General features: G+C 44.5%; 1 protein-coding gene across 2 annotated transcripts in view; it reads right to left on the bottom strand.

Moving 5' to 3' along the window:
- Positions 1-17999, bottom strand: part of Clpb (caseinolytic mitochondrial matrix peptidase chaperone subunit B) — a 125944-nt gene that overhangs the window by 64611 nt on the left and 43334 nt on the right. For both annotated transcript variants that reach the window (XM_051149072.1, XM_051149073.1), the window contains one exon: positions 14769-14872. In XM_051149072.1, the coding sequence (XP_051005029.1) occupies positions 14769-14872 (104 nt within the window). The remainder of the gene's footprint in view (positions 1-14768; positions 14873-17999) is intronic.

Below are 17999 nucleotides of genomic sequence, written 5' to 3'. Positions count from 1 at the left end.
GTGCACACCTTTAATCCTAGCACTCCAGAGGCAGAGTCAGGCTAATCTCTGTGAATTTGAGGCCAGCCTGGTCTACAAAGAGGGCAGGGCAGGAGGACCAGGGAAGTAGGGGTGGGCAAGAGACTGCTCTGTGCAGAAGAGCCACACACCTCCACTGTTTACAGTTTAGTAGGTGACTTAAAGCTTAAAATTTGATTTATATCAAGCAAAAACTCAAACTACAGAAGAGTACAAAGAAGAAAAAAGAGCTAATATCTTCCCACTTGAGAAGGCACATTTTAGCCTAGCTCTTCAGGGGCTGCATATAGTGCCTGTGTGTGCATTCCCTACAAAAGCTGGAATTTATTGTATCTGTAATTTGCTTTTGTCTTTTTGGCAGTGCTGAGTATTGGACCTGTTGTTGAACAGGTCTTTGTGCATGACAGACAAGAGCTCTACCACTAGGCACCATTCTAGCTCCTACAATCTGATTTTGTTTCCCCGGAGACAGGGTTTCTCTGTGTGGCCCTGGCTGTCCTGGAACTTGCTTTGTGGATCAGGCTGGCCTCGAATGTACAGAAATCCACCTGACTCTGTCTCCCAAGTGCTGTGACTAAAGGTGTGAGCTACTGCTGTGTGGTGCCATCTGTTTTTTTACTCTTAATATCTATAAACACTTTAGGAAAGACAAGGATAGACATTTCAAGTGAGAAAAACTTCAAGCCCTACTCTAGTCCTATTAATGTTTCCTCTCTTTTCTCTCCCTCGTTTTATTCAAACAAACAAACAAACCCTGAAGTTACTACCACATTTTAAGACCTCTGGGTTGGTGGACAGACACATATCTGCTTACCAGACTGATCCTGGCTTATGCTGTTGCCCAGACATTTTTAGACCGGCTAATAAACTTGAAGGTTCCACTTCTCTGGGGCATCCCCTGGGAAGCAAGACCTCATAGAGCAGTTTCTAGACTGCCTTGGTGACGAGGTTTGTTTCCCTCCTGTGGAAACTACCCCAGAAACCAATGTTCACTTCTGAGCACAGTTTGTTGGGGGCAGGATCCAGGATCTACGTCCCACCTCCCTGTGCCACTTCTCTCTTATCCCCTGGCATAAGCCTGTAGAGGGCTTGACTCTTGAGAGATAAAAGGGCAAGGTATGTTTGGCCTTTGTGGGAGAGGATGCACCTAGTTCTGCTGAGACTTGATGTGCCAGGGTGGGCTGAGAAAGGGAGGAAAGGATGAGGGGAGGAGGTGTGAGAATAGGGCTGGGATGAGAGGAGGGAGGAAGCTGTAATCAGGCTGTAAAGTGATTTTAAAAATTAATGAAAAAAAAAAAAGAGAGAGAAAGAAATCACATCAGAAAAAACAACAACAAAAAAAAACCAACAACAAAAAAAACAAACCCACAAGACAAGGAGTGATCTTGACTAGACAGAAGTACCAGGCAATCCCTACGCCATTGTTTCTGAGTGCTTTCAGAATGAATTGTGTGCCTCCTCCTGTAATGCTAAAGACACTATCTAAATTTTTTAAAGATAGTTTTTAGATACAAGAGAATATGGAAGCTCAGCTCATGGCTGGTTAAGTGCTTGTCTGAGAAGCTTGGGAGGCTGAGGTGGAAGGAATGCTAGAGCCCATAGTCAGACTCATCAGCGGGAGAATCAGGACCAGCCTGAGTTCTTGTGAAAGACTCCAGCACAGAGAAGGCAGCAGAGCAGGGATGTTACGGTACCAGCCTTAGCCCTGTGCACTCTCTTCTTTTCTTGATCTTAAGAACACAATAAAGCATTTGGTAGAACCTGGTCCTACCATATGACAGACTCCAGTGTGCAGCCAGGACCCTAACAAGCTAGCCTGGGTGAAGGCACTTCAAACCTTTGGCCCAAATGAAGATAGTAGAGCTCAGAGCTGGAGGTCAGAGCACATTGCTGACCCCAGAGTGTTGTGTGACCTTCTCTGGGACATCAAGAACAGGAAGTAAGAAAGCTTCTGAGTGGCTAATGTTTCTGTACACCTCTGGGCACATCTGAGGGGGGAGGTTATCTATTTCAGCCTGGCCTCTTGGCACATCTGAGGGAAGTATCTAGGTTAGCCTGGCCTCTGGACACATGATGGGGGAATTATCTATATTAGCCTGGGCACATCTGAAGGGGTTATCTAGATCAGCCTGGCCTCTGGGCACACATGAAGGGGGTTATCTAGATCAGCATAGCCTCTTGGTTTGTTTAATGGTATCTATACTTTTCCTGTACAAGTCCTTTAAGAACTCAGAGTGACCAACCCCTAGTCACAATCACCCTAGTTACTCACTCTAATTATCCCTTCATAGTGGGAGTCTTGTTTTTAGCCCACTGCAGATTAGGAGGAGGAAATAAGGCTGGGGAGGACACTTCACAGGCGAGCAGATTGATCACAATCAAACGCTAGCCAGGCAGGGAGGGAAAAGAACAGGACAATGAAAAGCTGAAAAAGGATTCCAAGCACAGCACCTCAAAAGGCCCTAAGGGCATCTCTGAACTGCCACACAGGACATTAACTGCTGGATATAATGATAAACCGGAAGAAAAGTGATAGTTGGCTCAAGAAAGCAAGAAGGGTGTAATCCATTTTACAAAGAAAACCCATCACTCATTCAACAAACAAGTGTAATGAGCACCAGTGCACAGTGGTAGCTTCTGGAGATGTAATAATGAATGAATAGGACAATTTTGGACTTTTAAGAATTAACTGTCTGAATTGAGAATTAAACCAATAATGTGTTTTCACAAGTATGATGGCAAGGCTATGCATACAGGGTACTTACCACAAAAAGCAGGCGATTTTAAGGAACACAGAGGGGGCTACTTTAGGTAAATGTCAGCAGAGGACTAGTACCATAGCCCAGTGGTTGGCCCTGTTGGAGAGGCCTGCTGCTCACCTGCTTTAATCTCTCACTATGGCTTCTCTAAGGCTCTTTCTTACCCTGGAGCTTCTGAGGTACTACCGTGGCAGCTGAATATCACCCACCCCTTGGCTGCCTAGTCCCTTTCTAGGCTTCTAACAAAGCCAGTGTCCAGTGGTCCTTCCTGAGTTTGAGGTAGGTACTGCTCCCGAGGGCCCATGTAGCATCTCCTCCCTCTCCCAGAGACACTCCAGGGTAACCATCTGCTTCTGTGGCTGCGCTTCACTACCAGCCTGAGGACAGTGTTCCTACTCTTTTCACTAGATAATACTCTGGGCTAGAGCCCAGATGGCCATAAACGTTTGACAAATGCTCGACGAATCAACAAGTAGACATAAACTGAATACCTTTTGTATGAAAACCAAAATCTAAACTTCAAAACTTTTTCAGTGCTGACATCTTTCTGATTTTGGTTGGGTCTGGTAACACATGGAAGCAGAAGCAGGAGGATTACAAATTTTAAGTCACATAGGATACTGAGCCACACATATTTTTGGATTAGATGTGTTCAACCAATAAAACCCATACATAAATATTCCAAATTCCAAACAAACTCCTAATCCTGAGATCCTTCTGGTACCACGCATTTTGGATGGATATATTCAATACCTCACACAAATAAGGTCCAGATATTTCTGTTTGTGGAGAACAGTAATAACATCTACAAACTAATTTAGTGAAGGCAGCAGAGAGTGGCTGGGAATTAAGCACGCTCCAGAGCAGGGCCACTTGTGTTTGAATCCTGAATTTACTGTGCAGGTTCACAATTTGCTTGACCTCTCTGGGTCAAACTCCTGTCTATGAATGGAAAGAGAGAACAGGAACCTCGTGGTGGGTTGTGAGAACAGGGGTGTGGTAATACCGCAGTTAGGGCACACACCGTCTAAGTGCCAGCTATATCCTTTTTACCTGGTCTCTTAGAAAGGCACAGGAGCAGGACACTGCAGGTGAGAGGTCATGACTCTGGTTCTGTGCAGTGCCACTCAGCAGTGTCTGACTAAAGTCCTGCAATGTTGCTGCTCTCCAGGGTACGTAAAGATTTTCACTTCAGAACTGCCCTGTAAGCTATAAATTTATGCTCCCATTTTCTACGGAACCCAGCTTCAGAAGGGTGACATTTGGCGCTCATTCTGTGCTTGGCATGAAGCTTTCTCTACACTGCTCAGTGTTAGCCTGTGGTCTCCAAAGGCTCATATTTGAATGCTAAGTCCCTTGTGGGTAGAAAAAAATTTGGGAAGGACTAGGAGGTGTGGCCTTTTTGGAGACGGTGTGTCACTGGGGGTGGGCTTTGAGGTTTCCAAAGCTCACATCTGGCCTACTCTCTTCATCTCTACCTCCAACTTGTGGCTAAAATGTAAGTGCTCAACATTTGCTCCAGAGCCATGCCTGTCTGTCTGCTCAGCCTCTGCTCCAGAGCCATGCTTCTCACCATGGAATCACCCTTCTGAAACTCTAAGCAAGCCCCAAATACAATTTTTTTTTTTTTTTTGCCCAGGATATGATATTTCTTCATAGTAGTAGATAAGTAACCAAGACACTGCTGAAAGGGCCCAATCCTGTGATCCTACACTCTTCTGAGTGGAAAGGAGGTGGAGAAAGGGGGCAGCGCAGCCTCTTCTCTTGGGCAGGAATTACTCTGCCAGAGAATAAGCAAACTCATCCAAGGGACGCATCCAAGCCTGTCCCACCAGCTGGCCTCCAAGGTGGTCTTCTGAGGCTCAGCATTTAGGGCTGGCCTTTGGCCAGTGAACCATCTCCTTCTCAACAAAGACATCTTCCCACCTGTCTCCCACACAGGAGGTGGCAGCCTCCTCTCGCAGAAGTTTTTCCTGTCTCTGAGGGAGGTCGCTTACCCCTCTGACAACAGGAGAGTGACAGCCACTACTCTGCTCACTTCTGTTCCTACCTTTGCCTGTGCTGCCTGTGAATGTCAGGAAGTCTATGACTAGGGGTCCACAGCCAGGGCCAGGGAGTCAGCAAGAGTCAAAAAGAATCCCTGATGGTCTTCATGTAGCGCTGGCTGCTTACTGGCACCTCCCAAACAAACAAACAAACAAACAGCTTTGCTTCCCATGCTGAGAAATATTTAAGGAGATGTCACACAGACTGCCATCTTAGCTCAATCATGTACTAAGTTCTATGTAAAATGAGTATGATAGTAATTTGAGGAATACTGAATAGTTAATGCTTATAGTACTGAAATACCAATACTTAGAATTAGTTATAGACCTAAATCTCATTACAATACAAAATAATTATGTCTTCTTTAAAGATATAAATTCTTTAAATAAAAGCTGACATAGATTGAGGGTGTTACTATGAACCACAGGAGGTATACAGCATTCAGGAACAGAGGCAGGTCTGTATCTGAGTTCAAGGCCAGTCTGGTCTACAGAGTGAGTTCCAGGCCAGTCAGGTCTACAACATCAGGCCCTGACTCCAATAAATAAATAATTTTTAAAAAGTACACAAATGTGTATAGCAATATATTCATAAAAGCCAAAGGTAGAAATAACATAACATCCTAAAGTGAAGAAAAAATAAACAATTTACAACAGATTATTCAGCCACAAAAAGGAATAAAGGAATGATATATGCATTATGAAGTATGCATATGTATGAAACTTAATGCTAAGAAGTCAGTTACAAATGACCATATGTCATGTGGTTCCCTGTACAGAGCATATCCATTTTAGGTAATCTATAGAGACAAAGTAGATTATTAGTTGCCAGGAACTTGAGAGCAAATTAAAAATAACTGATAATGTATATAAGGCTTTCTATGATATAATAAAAATGTTCTGAAAATGGATTAGGACAATGGTTGTATAACTTTTGTTAATGTAGCATAAATCAGTAAGTTATATATTTTACATGGTAAACTTTACCATATGTAAATTAAATTCAATAAGGCTATTATATTTAAAAGTATAAGGTCCCCCTCAAAGTGATTGTCAGATTTAGTGGCACATGCCAATAATCTCAGCACTCCGAAGAGGCAAGAGGCTTGGGAGTTCCAAGGCCAGCCTGGCTACATAATGAGTTCAAGGCCAGTCTGAGTTCTTATCTCCAAAACAAAGAAAAATGTCTGTAAGAAGCTGGGCATATTATCTGGCATTCAGGAAAGAGTCAACAAATGATAAGTTTGTATTATGCTCTTTTTTCTGATGCTACCCAGTTTGGCTGGACCCTTCCCTAACACTACCACTGGAAAATGGCAGCAGCTACTACTCCAGTACTGTGGCAAGAAAATAATGGCTTCTATTTATTGAAAAAAATTTCATATTGGGGGGGGGGTGTTTCCCAGACAGAGTTTCTCTGTGTAGTAGCCCTGGTTGTTCTTGAATCCATGGAAATCCACCTGCCTCAGCTTCCCAGAGTGTTGGGATTAAAGATGTGCGCCATCAAGCCCAGCTTACTGAACTCTTACTATGCGTGAGATCAGACCAGGCATTTGATTGACCATTTTCCTCCAAGAATGCACCAGCTTGCCGGCGGCTCACAGTGGCACCAGCCAATGACTGGCCGGCTCAGACACTTGGCTTCTTGTACGATTCTGACTTCCTGCAGGCCTCTTATTTACTTACAGTGGCCTCAGACTTATGACTCAAGCAGCCCAAGGTCATCATCTTCCTTCCTCCATGCATTCTAGTAATGTCTAGTTCACACTGCATTAGCTGACATTTTCTCCTGCATGGGCTTGTGATTTTTTAGACTGTTATGTGAATACAATCTTGAATGTGGTGAGTGCTCAATAAATACTTCTATAGTGAGATGTTAAACTTGTTTTCCCAAGAAGAAACTAAGTTTTTGAAGTATGGATATTATTATCAGCTTTATCCTTTGCAGAATGTATGAGTCCAGCCTCTACTTAAAAATCATGTCAAGGTACCTTCTTGGCCTATCACTGCCCCTACTGAGTAGACTGGGCCAGCAGTCTTCTGACAGGAAGCCTGGCTCATCTCTTCTAACCCCATGACAAGTAAGGAAGGGGAGAGCATGGAGGCTGGCAAGGAACTCGACCGCTTACTGACTCTGTGTGGCATACTCTTTGGCCCAGGATTCCCTTACCAGAGAACCAGGTGAGGCTTTTCAGACCCGAGTCACCATCGTCAAATGTAAAAAGGGAGCAGGCTCCTAAGGGTTTCAAACCCCAAACATTGCTTCTGCTCCTGTTACTTCTCACCTTTCCTGACTCTTACAGCAGCACGGTGCTCAGTGGTCTCCAGACTCCTTTGCTTTGCTCTATGATTACCCCACGCTCACCCTCTTCCATCCTAACCAAAGTGCATCCTTTCAGCTCCAGGGAGCCTCAGGGACAAGCTGGCAGCAAGAGCAAGAAGCCTGCATCTCAGCAGCTACACAACCTGGCTGGTCCAACTTGGTCCCTCAGTGATCCCAGTCTCTGCACCTGCTTGCCTCTCCTCTGCCTTTTCTTCAAGATGTTAAAAACTCGCAATAAAAAACAAATACAAAGCGCTGTAATTAATAGCCAATTCCAAGCCAACCAAGCATCTCTACTAATAAACCTCAACACTTGCAAAAAGAACAATAAATTCTGCCCCTCTCTGGTTCTGAGGTGGTCTCTTTTATATACTCTGTGTTGTGTGTATGCATGTGGGTAAGCGTGTCTACATATATATTTATTTTCCTTTATTTCCCATCCAGGGAGGGGCAGAATAATGAACTGCGTGCGTCAGAGAAGATGAATCTGAGATACTAGGGAGCAGTGCAGTAAAAAGATTAAAGTGTTATTATTGTTGGGTTTTTTTCCCCCATGGTCCATTGTGACAGCTCGACCGTCATCTGTAAAAAATGTCTCAGCGAGAGATAATCATCGGAAACTCAATAAAGCGTCAGGGGGAGCCTCAGCCCCCATCAATCACTGGGTGCCTGGAAAATTTCAGTCCTCTGTCTCCCTTCCTGCTATCCATATAAATGTCTCTAATATATTTTGTGTGGTGTGTGGGACCCAACCCTGATTTGGAACTTTTGATGAAAAAAATATTTATACACAAAATATGTAAATCAGTTAAAAATCACAAGACTAGCTCTTTGCCACCACATCATACTTTTTTTTTATTTTTTATAAATGCATCGAATTTATTCTTTTTAATAAAACATGTCAACTACTCTCTCTCTCTCCTAAGAGAGAAAGACATATATATATATATATATATGTAGGTTTGGAGGGCTAAAAGTATGGAAACAATTAACCTAACTGGCTAACACATTTCATCCTGAAGCTGGCCAAGATGCCTGATGGAGTGAGTGACAGACCTCTGGGCACCCTGCTGGTTCTATGGCAGTGCTGAACAATGACAAACACAACTCCTGGCCCTGGAGGGCAATGAGACTCTTGTGTGGACCTGGACAACGATGAAGAAGAGTCAGGGCATTAATAAAAACAACTTGCGGAAGAGCTTTTAGCCTGCTGGTTTCCCAAACCTCTGTAGAAGCCAGAGACCTTGGCATATTCAGCGAGAGGCCCCTGAGCCTGGTATGGTGTCTGAGTTCTACACTCTACACATGGGAACGAAACAGTTTTGTTGGCAGTGGACATCACTACTTAAAAAAAAAAAAAGACTGTGCATGTTCATGCCCTAGAGGCAGTTTCAGACAGTTATGATCCACCTGATGTGAGTGAGAACTCCAGTTCTCTGAAGGAGCAGCAAGAGTGCTCAACTGTTCCTGGAGATCACTGTTTTTTCCTTAGTTTCCTTTAATAAGTACATCATGCTGAAACACAAGATCAATAAATGCTACTTGCTGCTGCCTTAGTGACTGACATAGTGTGGCCTTGGTAGAGGCGTGTCCTCTCCTTTTCTACCCAACCAGACCCTGGTTCTCGATCGGCCCTGGTCTACCAGTTGCTCTGCCTTACTGCTCATTCAGCAGCCTAAAACAGCACGTCTCTGAGCACTTTGGACATGGCACATCCCTGCTTTATTCATACCTATCTATGCCCTGGCAGCTGCCTCAAAGCTTCTCAGACTTTGAGAATAAAGAATAATCTTATTTCCTTGAATGCTTCAGCCCAAGGATCTGAGCTCTGATGTGATCTATAATTGCGACTGGGCCCTTGCTAATGTGGTCTTAGTCATGGCTTCATGTCTGCCATCCTTAGGACGTTATGCTTGCATGATTATCCTGTATTTTCTCAAGTACTTTCCTAAGTATGTCAACTGATTCTACCAACATCCTACCCCCCGCCCACGGGGCTGGGAGCAAAGGGTCTCACCATGCAGCCTAGGCTAGCCTTAAACTTTTGATCTTCCTGCCTCAGCCTCCTGAGTGCTGGGATTATAGGTGTGCAACAGCATACCAGTGATTGTGATTCTTATAACAAATCTGTGGTGTGAGAAATATTCTGTATAGATGAGAAAACAAGCACAGAAACAGGCGGAACTGCCCGAGGTCACATTGTTAAGTAGTGGACAATGCATTTCTTAGACTCAAATTAATATTTGGCTTGCTGAGGAAACTGGGTCAAAGACCCTATAGTTTCCTATGGACATAATGAAACACAAACAGAGGTTTTCATTAATGGAATTCCTCCTACATTCCAGGCTTAGAAGATGGGTAAGTGTATTACTTTTAGCTCTCTTAAATCACTTTTACTTTACAAATCGGGAAAGAGTGCTTCTGAACAGTCTAGGGAATTTCTCCAGGTGGAACAGCTTTTGAATGGTCCACTAACCCACCATGGCTTGATTAAGCACATCTATGAGTGAAGCCAAGAGTGGCAGTCTAAGGTCTCTTCTCTAGGGATACCACGGCCAAGATGTGTTCTTAAGGCAATCTGAGCAAAAGACTGCAAGTTAACACCTGCAATTTGGATTGTGCTATTTAGGGTGGGGGGTGGGGGGCGGAGGCTGACACAGTGCAGGGTTGGATCCCTGGGATCATCCCAAACTCTTCCCTGGGAGCCTCTGTATTCCTACTAGTCTGGATCCTGTGGGGTCATACATTCTCTATCGTGACAGGGAACGCTTGGGCACACTGTGCTTAACTTATACACTGGGTGGTTAACTTATATGGATAGGACGTTGGTGAGACCACACCTAGCATGGCCAGGGGGTGGGAAGGACTATTACAGCATAGAGAGCAGTTCCATTACCGCCAACGGGGACTCCTAGCCACCTCCTGAACTCCAGGGCACTTGTCCACTGGTTTGGGATTCGCCAGCTTGCACAGTCTTGTCCCCCATCTGAAGGCAAGAGATGGGGAGGTCAGCTGGAGTGGGCCAGGACCTGTTGCCCCCTGGTGCTTGGGTGGGAGGGCTGGGCTCTGGCAGCTCCAGTCTGATAAGTCTTTACCCCAGAAGAGCCCTATGCCAACCTAGCTCTTCAGGACTCATCTTTATTCAGCTGCCACTCGAGCTGAGACGAGAACCTGACTTATAGCTTGTTCTGGGCACGTTCCTACCGTGTTTTATTGTTTTAATTGTACATATGAGAGGCACTCGAGTGCTCGCTTGCACTTCTGACAGCACCAGACACGGGATGTTTATAACCGTTACTTATAAGCAGCCCGCGGCACCCGCGGCTGGGCGACTTGTTTACTGTTAGCACTAATTTAATGCCTCCTCCACCTGAGGATCGGAGCCCACCATCCACTGCCCAGCCACAAGTGGAAGTCTCCTGGAGTGAGCTGATGGGCTGAAGCTCTGAAGGGAATGTAGTCAAGACAGGAATGAACTGGCAGAGGGGCCACAATGCCACATGTCTGTCATAGCTGTCCCATCTGTGTCCCCTCCTTAGGATATATTTGCTTCCTCCTTCCTCTTAACCCTGAAGCCCAGCTCAAATCCTGCTTCCTCTGAGCTTATTACTTGCTCTATGTGAAGCTGAACATTCAGAGCCACAGAAATCATACAATTTCAGAGACAGTTGGCCCAAATAACCCAGTGACCCATGACAAGAATTTTCTTTAAGAAAGACTTGATGGGCAGACATTCAGCCTGTTTGTCCCCTTGGTAGTAGTACGCACTACCTCCTAACCAGGTGTCCTGATTTAGACTGGGCCCAAACCTACCTACAGAGAGGAACGTTATGAAATACCACTGACTTTTAAAGTGTATGGCCATTGCTAATCACCCTAACAGCCCTATAACATGAGTATTTGACCCTGTACTACAGAGAAATCTGAAAGTCAAGGACTTTAATGTCACTTGTCAAGATTATATAGTCAGTCAGTGGCAGGGCTTAGATGGACCATGGAAGCCTAGCAGTGTCTCCTGAGCTTTTTTAAGGACATCATTATGACTGCAGACAGCACTCTGAGGGCGGCAGAGAATGGCAACCACAGCCAGGCTAAGGAAATGTCCATACCTAGTCCTCCTGGGTCAGCTGTCCCAGCAAGCCAATCTTCACCCTCAAACACCAACCCTGACAGGAGGGCACAACTCTGCAATGTACCTGGCTTAGTAAGCAGGTTTCTCCAAGGAGCCAGGCTGGCATATAAGGCTGGGAAAGGCTTTCTTAGGCATGGCTGACCTATGACAGGGTATCACCATGGACAGCAAAGACCAGTCTTTTCTCCTTGGCCTGTGTGTGCTCCAGGCAAGCAGTGCAGACACAAAGTGTCTCCTGTCTTTTGGATTCCTGGCTGAGGGTTCTTCTCAGCCAACCTGGCAATCTCCAACTTACCCTTAAGACCCAATTCAAAGTCACTCACCCAGTGACATGTCCAGGACATAGCCTGCTCTTAGAACAAGACCGCCAGTGCCTCATTCTGTGCTGCTCACATACTTCAGACAGCGAGCTACCTTTGCCTTTACCACTCTACAGCGGACTCCTTGCTGAGGTCTATCTTCTTACATGGCTAGGAAACTGCTAAGGAGCCAGAGCATGTATATTCATTTATATGTTCCCAGCATCTGGCAGAGTGCCCAAGACGCAGTAAAAGCAAGCTGAATTATAAATAAAAGGAAGTAATAAGCAATTATAACTGCAGAGAACTTTGCAATTCACACATTACATTATTTTATATCATTATCAACACAGTGATACTGACAGGCAGACAAAGGGTATATAATACCGGGGTTAGAAAAATCTGGCCAAGATCACAAATTATGTATGATCCACCACATTGCCCTAGTATCGAGGATAGGTTGAGACCCACAGAAATAACTATTGTAAAATGTAGTGAACTTTGGTACTGACTCTGCCCTCCGACAACAAAGAGCCGTCCAGCTGCCTTGGCCTGTGGCTTTTTTATGATGCCAAGACTCACTGTTCTAAGCTCTTCCTCACACATCTCCCAGCCGCACACACGCACGCTTGCAAATCAGCAAATCAGGGATCTTACACATCACCAATGAAGATGACTCAGATCTGGGCACAGCACCTGGCTCACAGAAGGCAGGCAATGAATACTAACAGAAGGAATAAAAAGGCAAGGTCTCTTTAAATGGAAACAGGTACAAAAAAGATGTTTAAGAAGAAGAAGCTAAAGATACCCAACCCTTTGATACTGGAACCTGACCATATCTAAACTATGTTGGGCCAGCTTCATAGTTAACCTGGCAACTAAAGAAGAGCCCTAAGATGACATATATGAACTGTCATCACCCTAGTCTCAGTCAGAAAACACACAACAAAGTGCATCTAAACAGCTACACCTTGGAAAGTAAACCGTGTTAGACAAAGATGGTCAACGAAGGGGGTAGAGATATGATAAGCTATAAATACCAAGTTTATTAATGATTGCTGATAAAGTTCTAAATAACCCCAGCAACAACCCCAGCACTGGAGCCTGGACTCAGGGCCTCTTGCCTACTAGAAGGCGCTCTGTCACTGAGCGGCATCCCCAGGCCTAAAAGGCTCTTGGATGGTTGCTGAGCACCTACAGGTTTCCTGAGAACAAGTCATTAACATGCAGGAGTAAGCAAATGTCATTAGGATGGGGAGGAAAATGAACACTGGACACATTTTTTTTTAAAACAACAAATGGTGAAAGAGTCTGAATTTTGTGGACAAAACGGAGAAATGGAAGATGGAAAAGAAGGAATTTGTTGATGACAAGGTGTTGATAATATGTCAAAGCTGCCTTGCTGTGTTCTGGAGGACTCTGAATCAATGCTTTATGATTGTCTGATCTAAAAATGCGTGGTGGTAAGGGCGTATGTGCCTAGAAGAGTGCTGGTGCACAAAAATGCCATCAGTAAGTTGTTCTGATAAATAAAGAGTCCTCAAAAAACCCACTGTAACTGCAGGCCTTACAAAAGGGGAGGAAATAGTACACTATTTTTCTTTCATGGCAGGCACAGAGTCAAAAAGAACTCAGAGAGACTGGCCAAATGAATACATGAGTAGGGTTTTTCATGTATCATCTATGGTTGCTTCAGTGTCAAAGAGTCAAGCAGAGTAGTCACACCGAAGACCAAATGGCCCATAAGGTTGAAACTGTATACAATTTGGCTATTCCCAGAAAAACTGTATTGACCGCTATTGTGTTGATTTAGAATAAATCTGAGCATCAGCCTACAGAAAAACGTTAGAACATAAGCACCAGGCTGACAGCAAAAGCTGAACTAGATTCTGCGAAATCTGCTAACATTCTCAGCGCAGAAGAGAAGGCATTCAAAGAACCCCACTCCTTCTTGGCCCCACCATCTGAGTTTCTTTGCTTTCTGGTGAGAGCATCCAAACACCAGACAGACCCAAAGAGAAAGCTGTGCTTGAGTGACAAGAGATAGCCTATCAGCCAGGTCCATTCTGGGCAGCAAATACAGAGCAAGTTGGTGCTCTTGAACTTCTCTTCTGTTTGATGCAAAGCATGAACACTCTTCCAGCTCAGAAGAATTCAGAGACATAGGTCGTTGCCTAGACTGTCAGACGGGAAGGAGAGAAAAGACATATGGGTGGGCAAGCGTTCACATAACCATACAAGGGGCCAAGCTTTAGGGAGCATTCAGATGAGCACTGCCACCACGCCGCTAATCTGAGAAACTTTTCCACTGGGCCACCACAGAGACTTGTCAGTCTCTCTTCAGTCACTCCAAGGGCTGAGCTCACTGAGTCTCTCCTTTGCTGAGTCTCCTTCAGGGTTCAAGGCTGTCAGCAGGGCTACTGTCCTGCTGTTACTAGTACCAACTCTAACACAGCCGCTGCTAAGCTGTCCTGTCACCAAATTTTAGAGAACAGCATCTGCCTGGGTTGGAGGCAGGCACAGTCTACACAGGCAAAAGCTCAGGTGTAAAATACACATCTGTCTGCAGCCAGTGTAACCTGTGTTGCTCTGTTTCATCTCTGAAGAACTACACACCAGAGATACAGGGACTGATTTGACCAGCTGCTCTCCAACAGACAGGTGCCACACCACCTCTTTTCAGTCCCAGCAATTTCCACAGCCCACGAGGCATTAGTAACAAGCCCATTTTTACAGCTCAGAACGTCAAGGTACAAAGAAGGTCTGTTCCACACCCTAGGTCACAGCACAGCAAAGGGCCAGTCCCAGAGATCAGACATTGAAAAGCAGTATTACAGTTGTACTTGGAGACCTTTATGGCTAAGGGAACCATAACATTATGTTCTAGTACTAGGACAGGTGAGTGAAAGGAGCAAGGCCACATTCCATGCATTATGTTCAGCCATTTCACTGAAATCTGTTCCACTGCTTGCTTCTCTGAGACTTCCCAGTCTCAGGAGAACACCAGATGAAATGCATCCCAACTCAATTAGGCCTTGAACTTAGGCTCCAATCTTTCCCCCCAACACTCTCAAAGTGAAAGGCATCTATTCTAAGCCCTATGGGATACCCATGAGTAGCTGCTGGCCCTGAGCAATGCTTGTGGAAGCAACAGGTGGAGACACACAGAGCAGTGGGGTAGGCCACGCTTACCTTCCAGAGAATGGACTCCCTTTTCATTGGCAGTCTTGTAGACGCTGCTGAAATCATCCCCAAGGTTTGGGTCAGCTCCAGCAGCAAGCAGGACCTGCACCACACTGGAAACAATGAGAAAAGCTGATCATAAGGGATAGTTTCCACAGCTATAAGACAATCTATTCAACAACTACTTATCAAATAAATGTCCACTATATTCCAGTCACTGGTCTATGGGCTAGACTCCATGTGGCATGGAACTTACAAGCTGCTGGGAAGGAAACAATTGTACAATTACAGCAGAGAAAAATAATACGAACAGACATGAATGTTGAGAGAGAACAGGGGTGATAGGGAGAAGGGAGGGGAGGAGGTGAAAAGCATTTCAGCCAAGGGTGACAGGTTAGGGTGGAGAGCACACGGCAAGCAGAAGCGGGACAGCACAACAGGAGTCCAAAGAGCTCAGCACTTCATCTGAGGTTTGAATGGGAGGAAGGACAGTAGGATGTAAGAAAAAGCGACTTGATTGCATATGTTTTCTTTTATATACACACCCACAGATTATGAATTCTGACAATATTAAAAATGAAAGTCCTTGGATCCACCTCCTTAATCCAAATTCTAAAAGTAACCATTATACAGTTTAGCATATTTTGTTCCAAACCTCTGCAATTAAAGAAATCATTCCAGAAGCTTTGTGAGAATGGGTGGGAGGAGTGTAACTACTGGCAGGGACTCTGTGGAGCACAGGGGTAGGCACAGGGGCACAGTGTTACATGTGTGCCTTGCTACATGCTCAGTCTTCTTTCTTCCACTATGTAACAGTTTTTTTTTTAAAAGATTTATTTATTATGTATACAGTGTTCCTGCCTGCATGTACACCCACAGGCCAGAAGAGGGCATCACATCACATAACAGATGGTCGTACACCACCATGTGGTTGCTGGGAATTGAACTCAGGACCTTTGGAAGGGCAGGTGGTGCTCTTAACCACTGAGCCATCTCTCCAGCCCTATGTAACAGTTCTTATCCCCCCAAAACAGGGTTTCTCAAAGAAGAAAGATGTAGCATATGTGCTGCTGAAGCAAGCGCAAAGAAAGATGCAGAACACAGGCTATTTGGCTGGTTTCCCCGCCCCCCAGTAAGTACATATGTAATCTACAGTTACTGGGTCATATATAAACTAAATGTTACCCCCTTTATGAAGGTCAGAGACATCATTTGTCACAGTTGTAGAGTATTCCATTATGAGATTATTCTTTGTTTGTTTTGGTTTTTTGAGACATATCTGTCATATCTCTGTCCTGGAACTTGCTATGGAGACTAGGCTGGCCTCAGACACACGTAGATCTTCCTGCATCTGCCTCTGTAGTGCTGGGATTATGCACCACAGCCAACTATTCTTTTTAGCCAATCTTTTATTGTAAAAAAAAAAAAAAAGTGTTTTTAATATTTCGATGACAGACAAGTTACTAGGAGATGAAGTTCTAGGAGAAAGCACAAGGAGTTCTTTCTTTTCCCCACGAGGACAGGGGCAAGGACTTGCTACATACCCAAGGCTATTGTTAAGCTTGGGGCAATCCTCCTGCCTCAGCTTCCTGAGTGCTTTTATTACAAGCATATGGCACCAAACATGGCTAGGATAAGCATTTCAAAGGACTTTGCTAAGTATTACCACGCTGCCCTTCAGAGTTGGGACTTTTATTTTCCCTAGCCAAGCATGAGGCACACAGGCACTCTGTGCCCGCCCGCCCCCAGCAGTATTTCCTTGCTAGCTTTTCTAGAGCAGAACACGGAGCCACACTGCTGCTCTAACTTTCATTTCTCTGATTCCTAGACAAGTTGAATTTCTAAAAAAGAGGTGTAATTGTTGTTCCCTGTTTCATGAATTCCTTATCAACATCTTTTGCCAGATCTTCTCTTAGTGAAAGGTAATTTAAAAAAAGATTTATTTATTTATTATGTATACAGTGCTCTGCCTGCTTGTACACCTGCAGGCCAGAAGAGGGCACCAGATCTTATCCTAGATGGTTATGAGCTGCCACGTAGTTGCTGGGAATTGAACTCAGGACTTCTGAAAGAGCAGCCAGTGCTCTTAACCTCTCTCTGATCTATCTCTTCAGGACCGTGAAAGGTAATTGTAGCTTTTTCTGAACTGACCTTCAAAGCTGTTAACACTTTGAAAGGTATAAATGGCAGGTGTGTCAAACAAATCCCTGGGATTATCAGAACTATTAAAAAGCTAGACTTCAGTTCCAGTTCTCTCTTTTAGTTTTCTAGTATTTGCAACAAGCAGTGCTGATGTATCACCTGGTTTGAACACTGCATCTTCAGCAGGCATAACATCTGGCTCAGTAAACTCTGAGCGATCTGGGCATGATTAAGTGAGTAACAACAACAATGGCTTATAAGTTGCTATAGTAACATAAATATTTTTCTTTAGATGAGGACTGCAGAGATGAGACAAAGTTAGGAACTGAGAGGTTTTTTGTTTGTTTGTTTGTTTGTTTGGTCTGCTTTTTCAAGACAGAGTTTCTTTGTCAGATAAAGTTTGCTTATAATTGTATAGACATAAATTGTCTACACAAGATTTATAACAACCCATCAAATAAAATACAATTCTGTGAGTCCATATTTAATCCCAGCACTTGGAGGATCCAAAGTTCAAGGACATCCTCAGCTATATAGTGAGTTCAAGGCAAACCTGGGGTACAAACAAACAATGTAGGAGTAATGGCTCATGCCAGGAAACTCAACAGTGGAGAGGCTGAGACAGGAGGATTGCAATAAAATGAGGCCAGCCTGCAAGTATGAGATACTGCAACCCAAAAAAAGGGTAGTCTTTTATTTTTGAGCCAGAGTCTCTTGAAGCCCAGGCTGGCTAGCTTTTGACTTGGTCTAGAACCACGGAGCCTACTGCCTGTGCTTCCTGAGAAGGAAAGGGAAAACTCCCTCATAGGCAGATAACTAATAGTTGCAGGTTTCTTTACTTATTTGTGTGAGCAGCTGTATATGCCACAGTATGCACATGGAGGCCAGACAACAACTTTTAGGAGTCAGTCTCTCTCATGTGAGACCCAAGGATAGAACACAAGTCACTGGGCTTAGTGCTATCTTGCTACCCCCTCCCCAGGGGGGAGAGATCACCATTTGGTGACCTTACGTCATCATTGGAAATAATGGGGCTGTGTTAAATGCATGTAAGGCCCTAAGGACAGCGCTGAAGAACAAACGCAGTGCCACCATGCA

Source organism: Acomys russatus, chromosome 7 (assembly GCF_903995435.1).
Source record: "Acomys russatus chromosome 7, mAcoRus1.1, whole genome shotgun sequence".
Lineage (NCBI taxonomy): Eukaryota > Metazoa > Chordata > Mammalia > Rodentia > Muridae > Acomys > Acomys russatus.
Note: the sequence above shows the minus strand (reverse complement) of the source record. Positions and strands in the feature narration are given on the sequence as shown.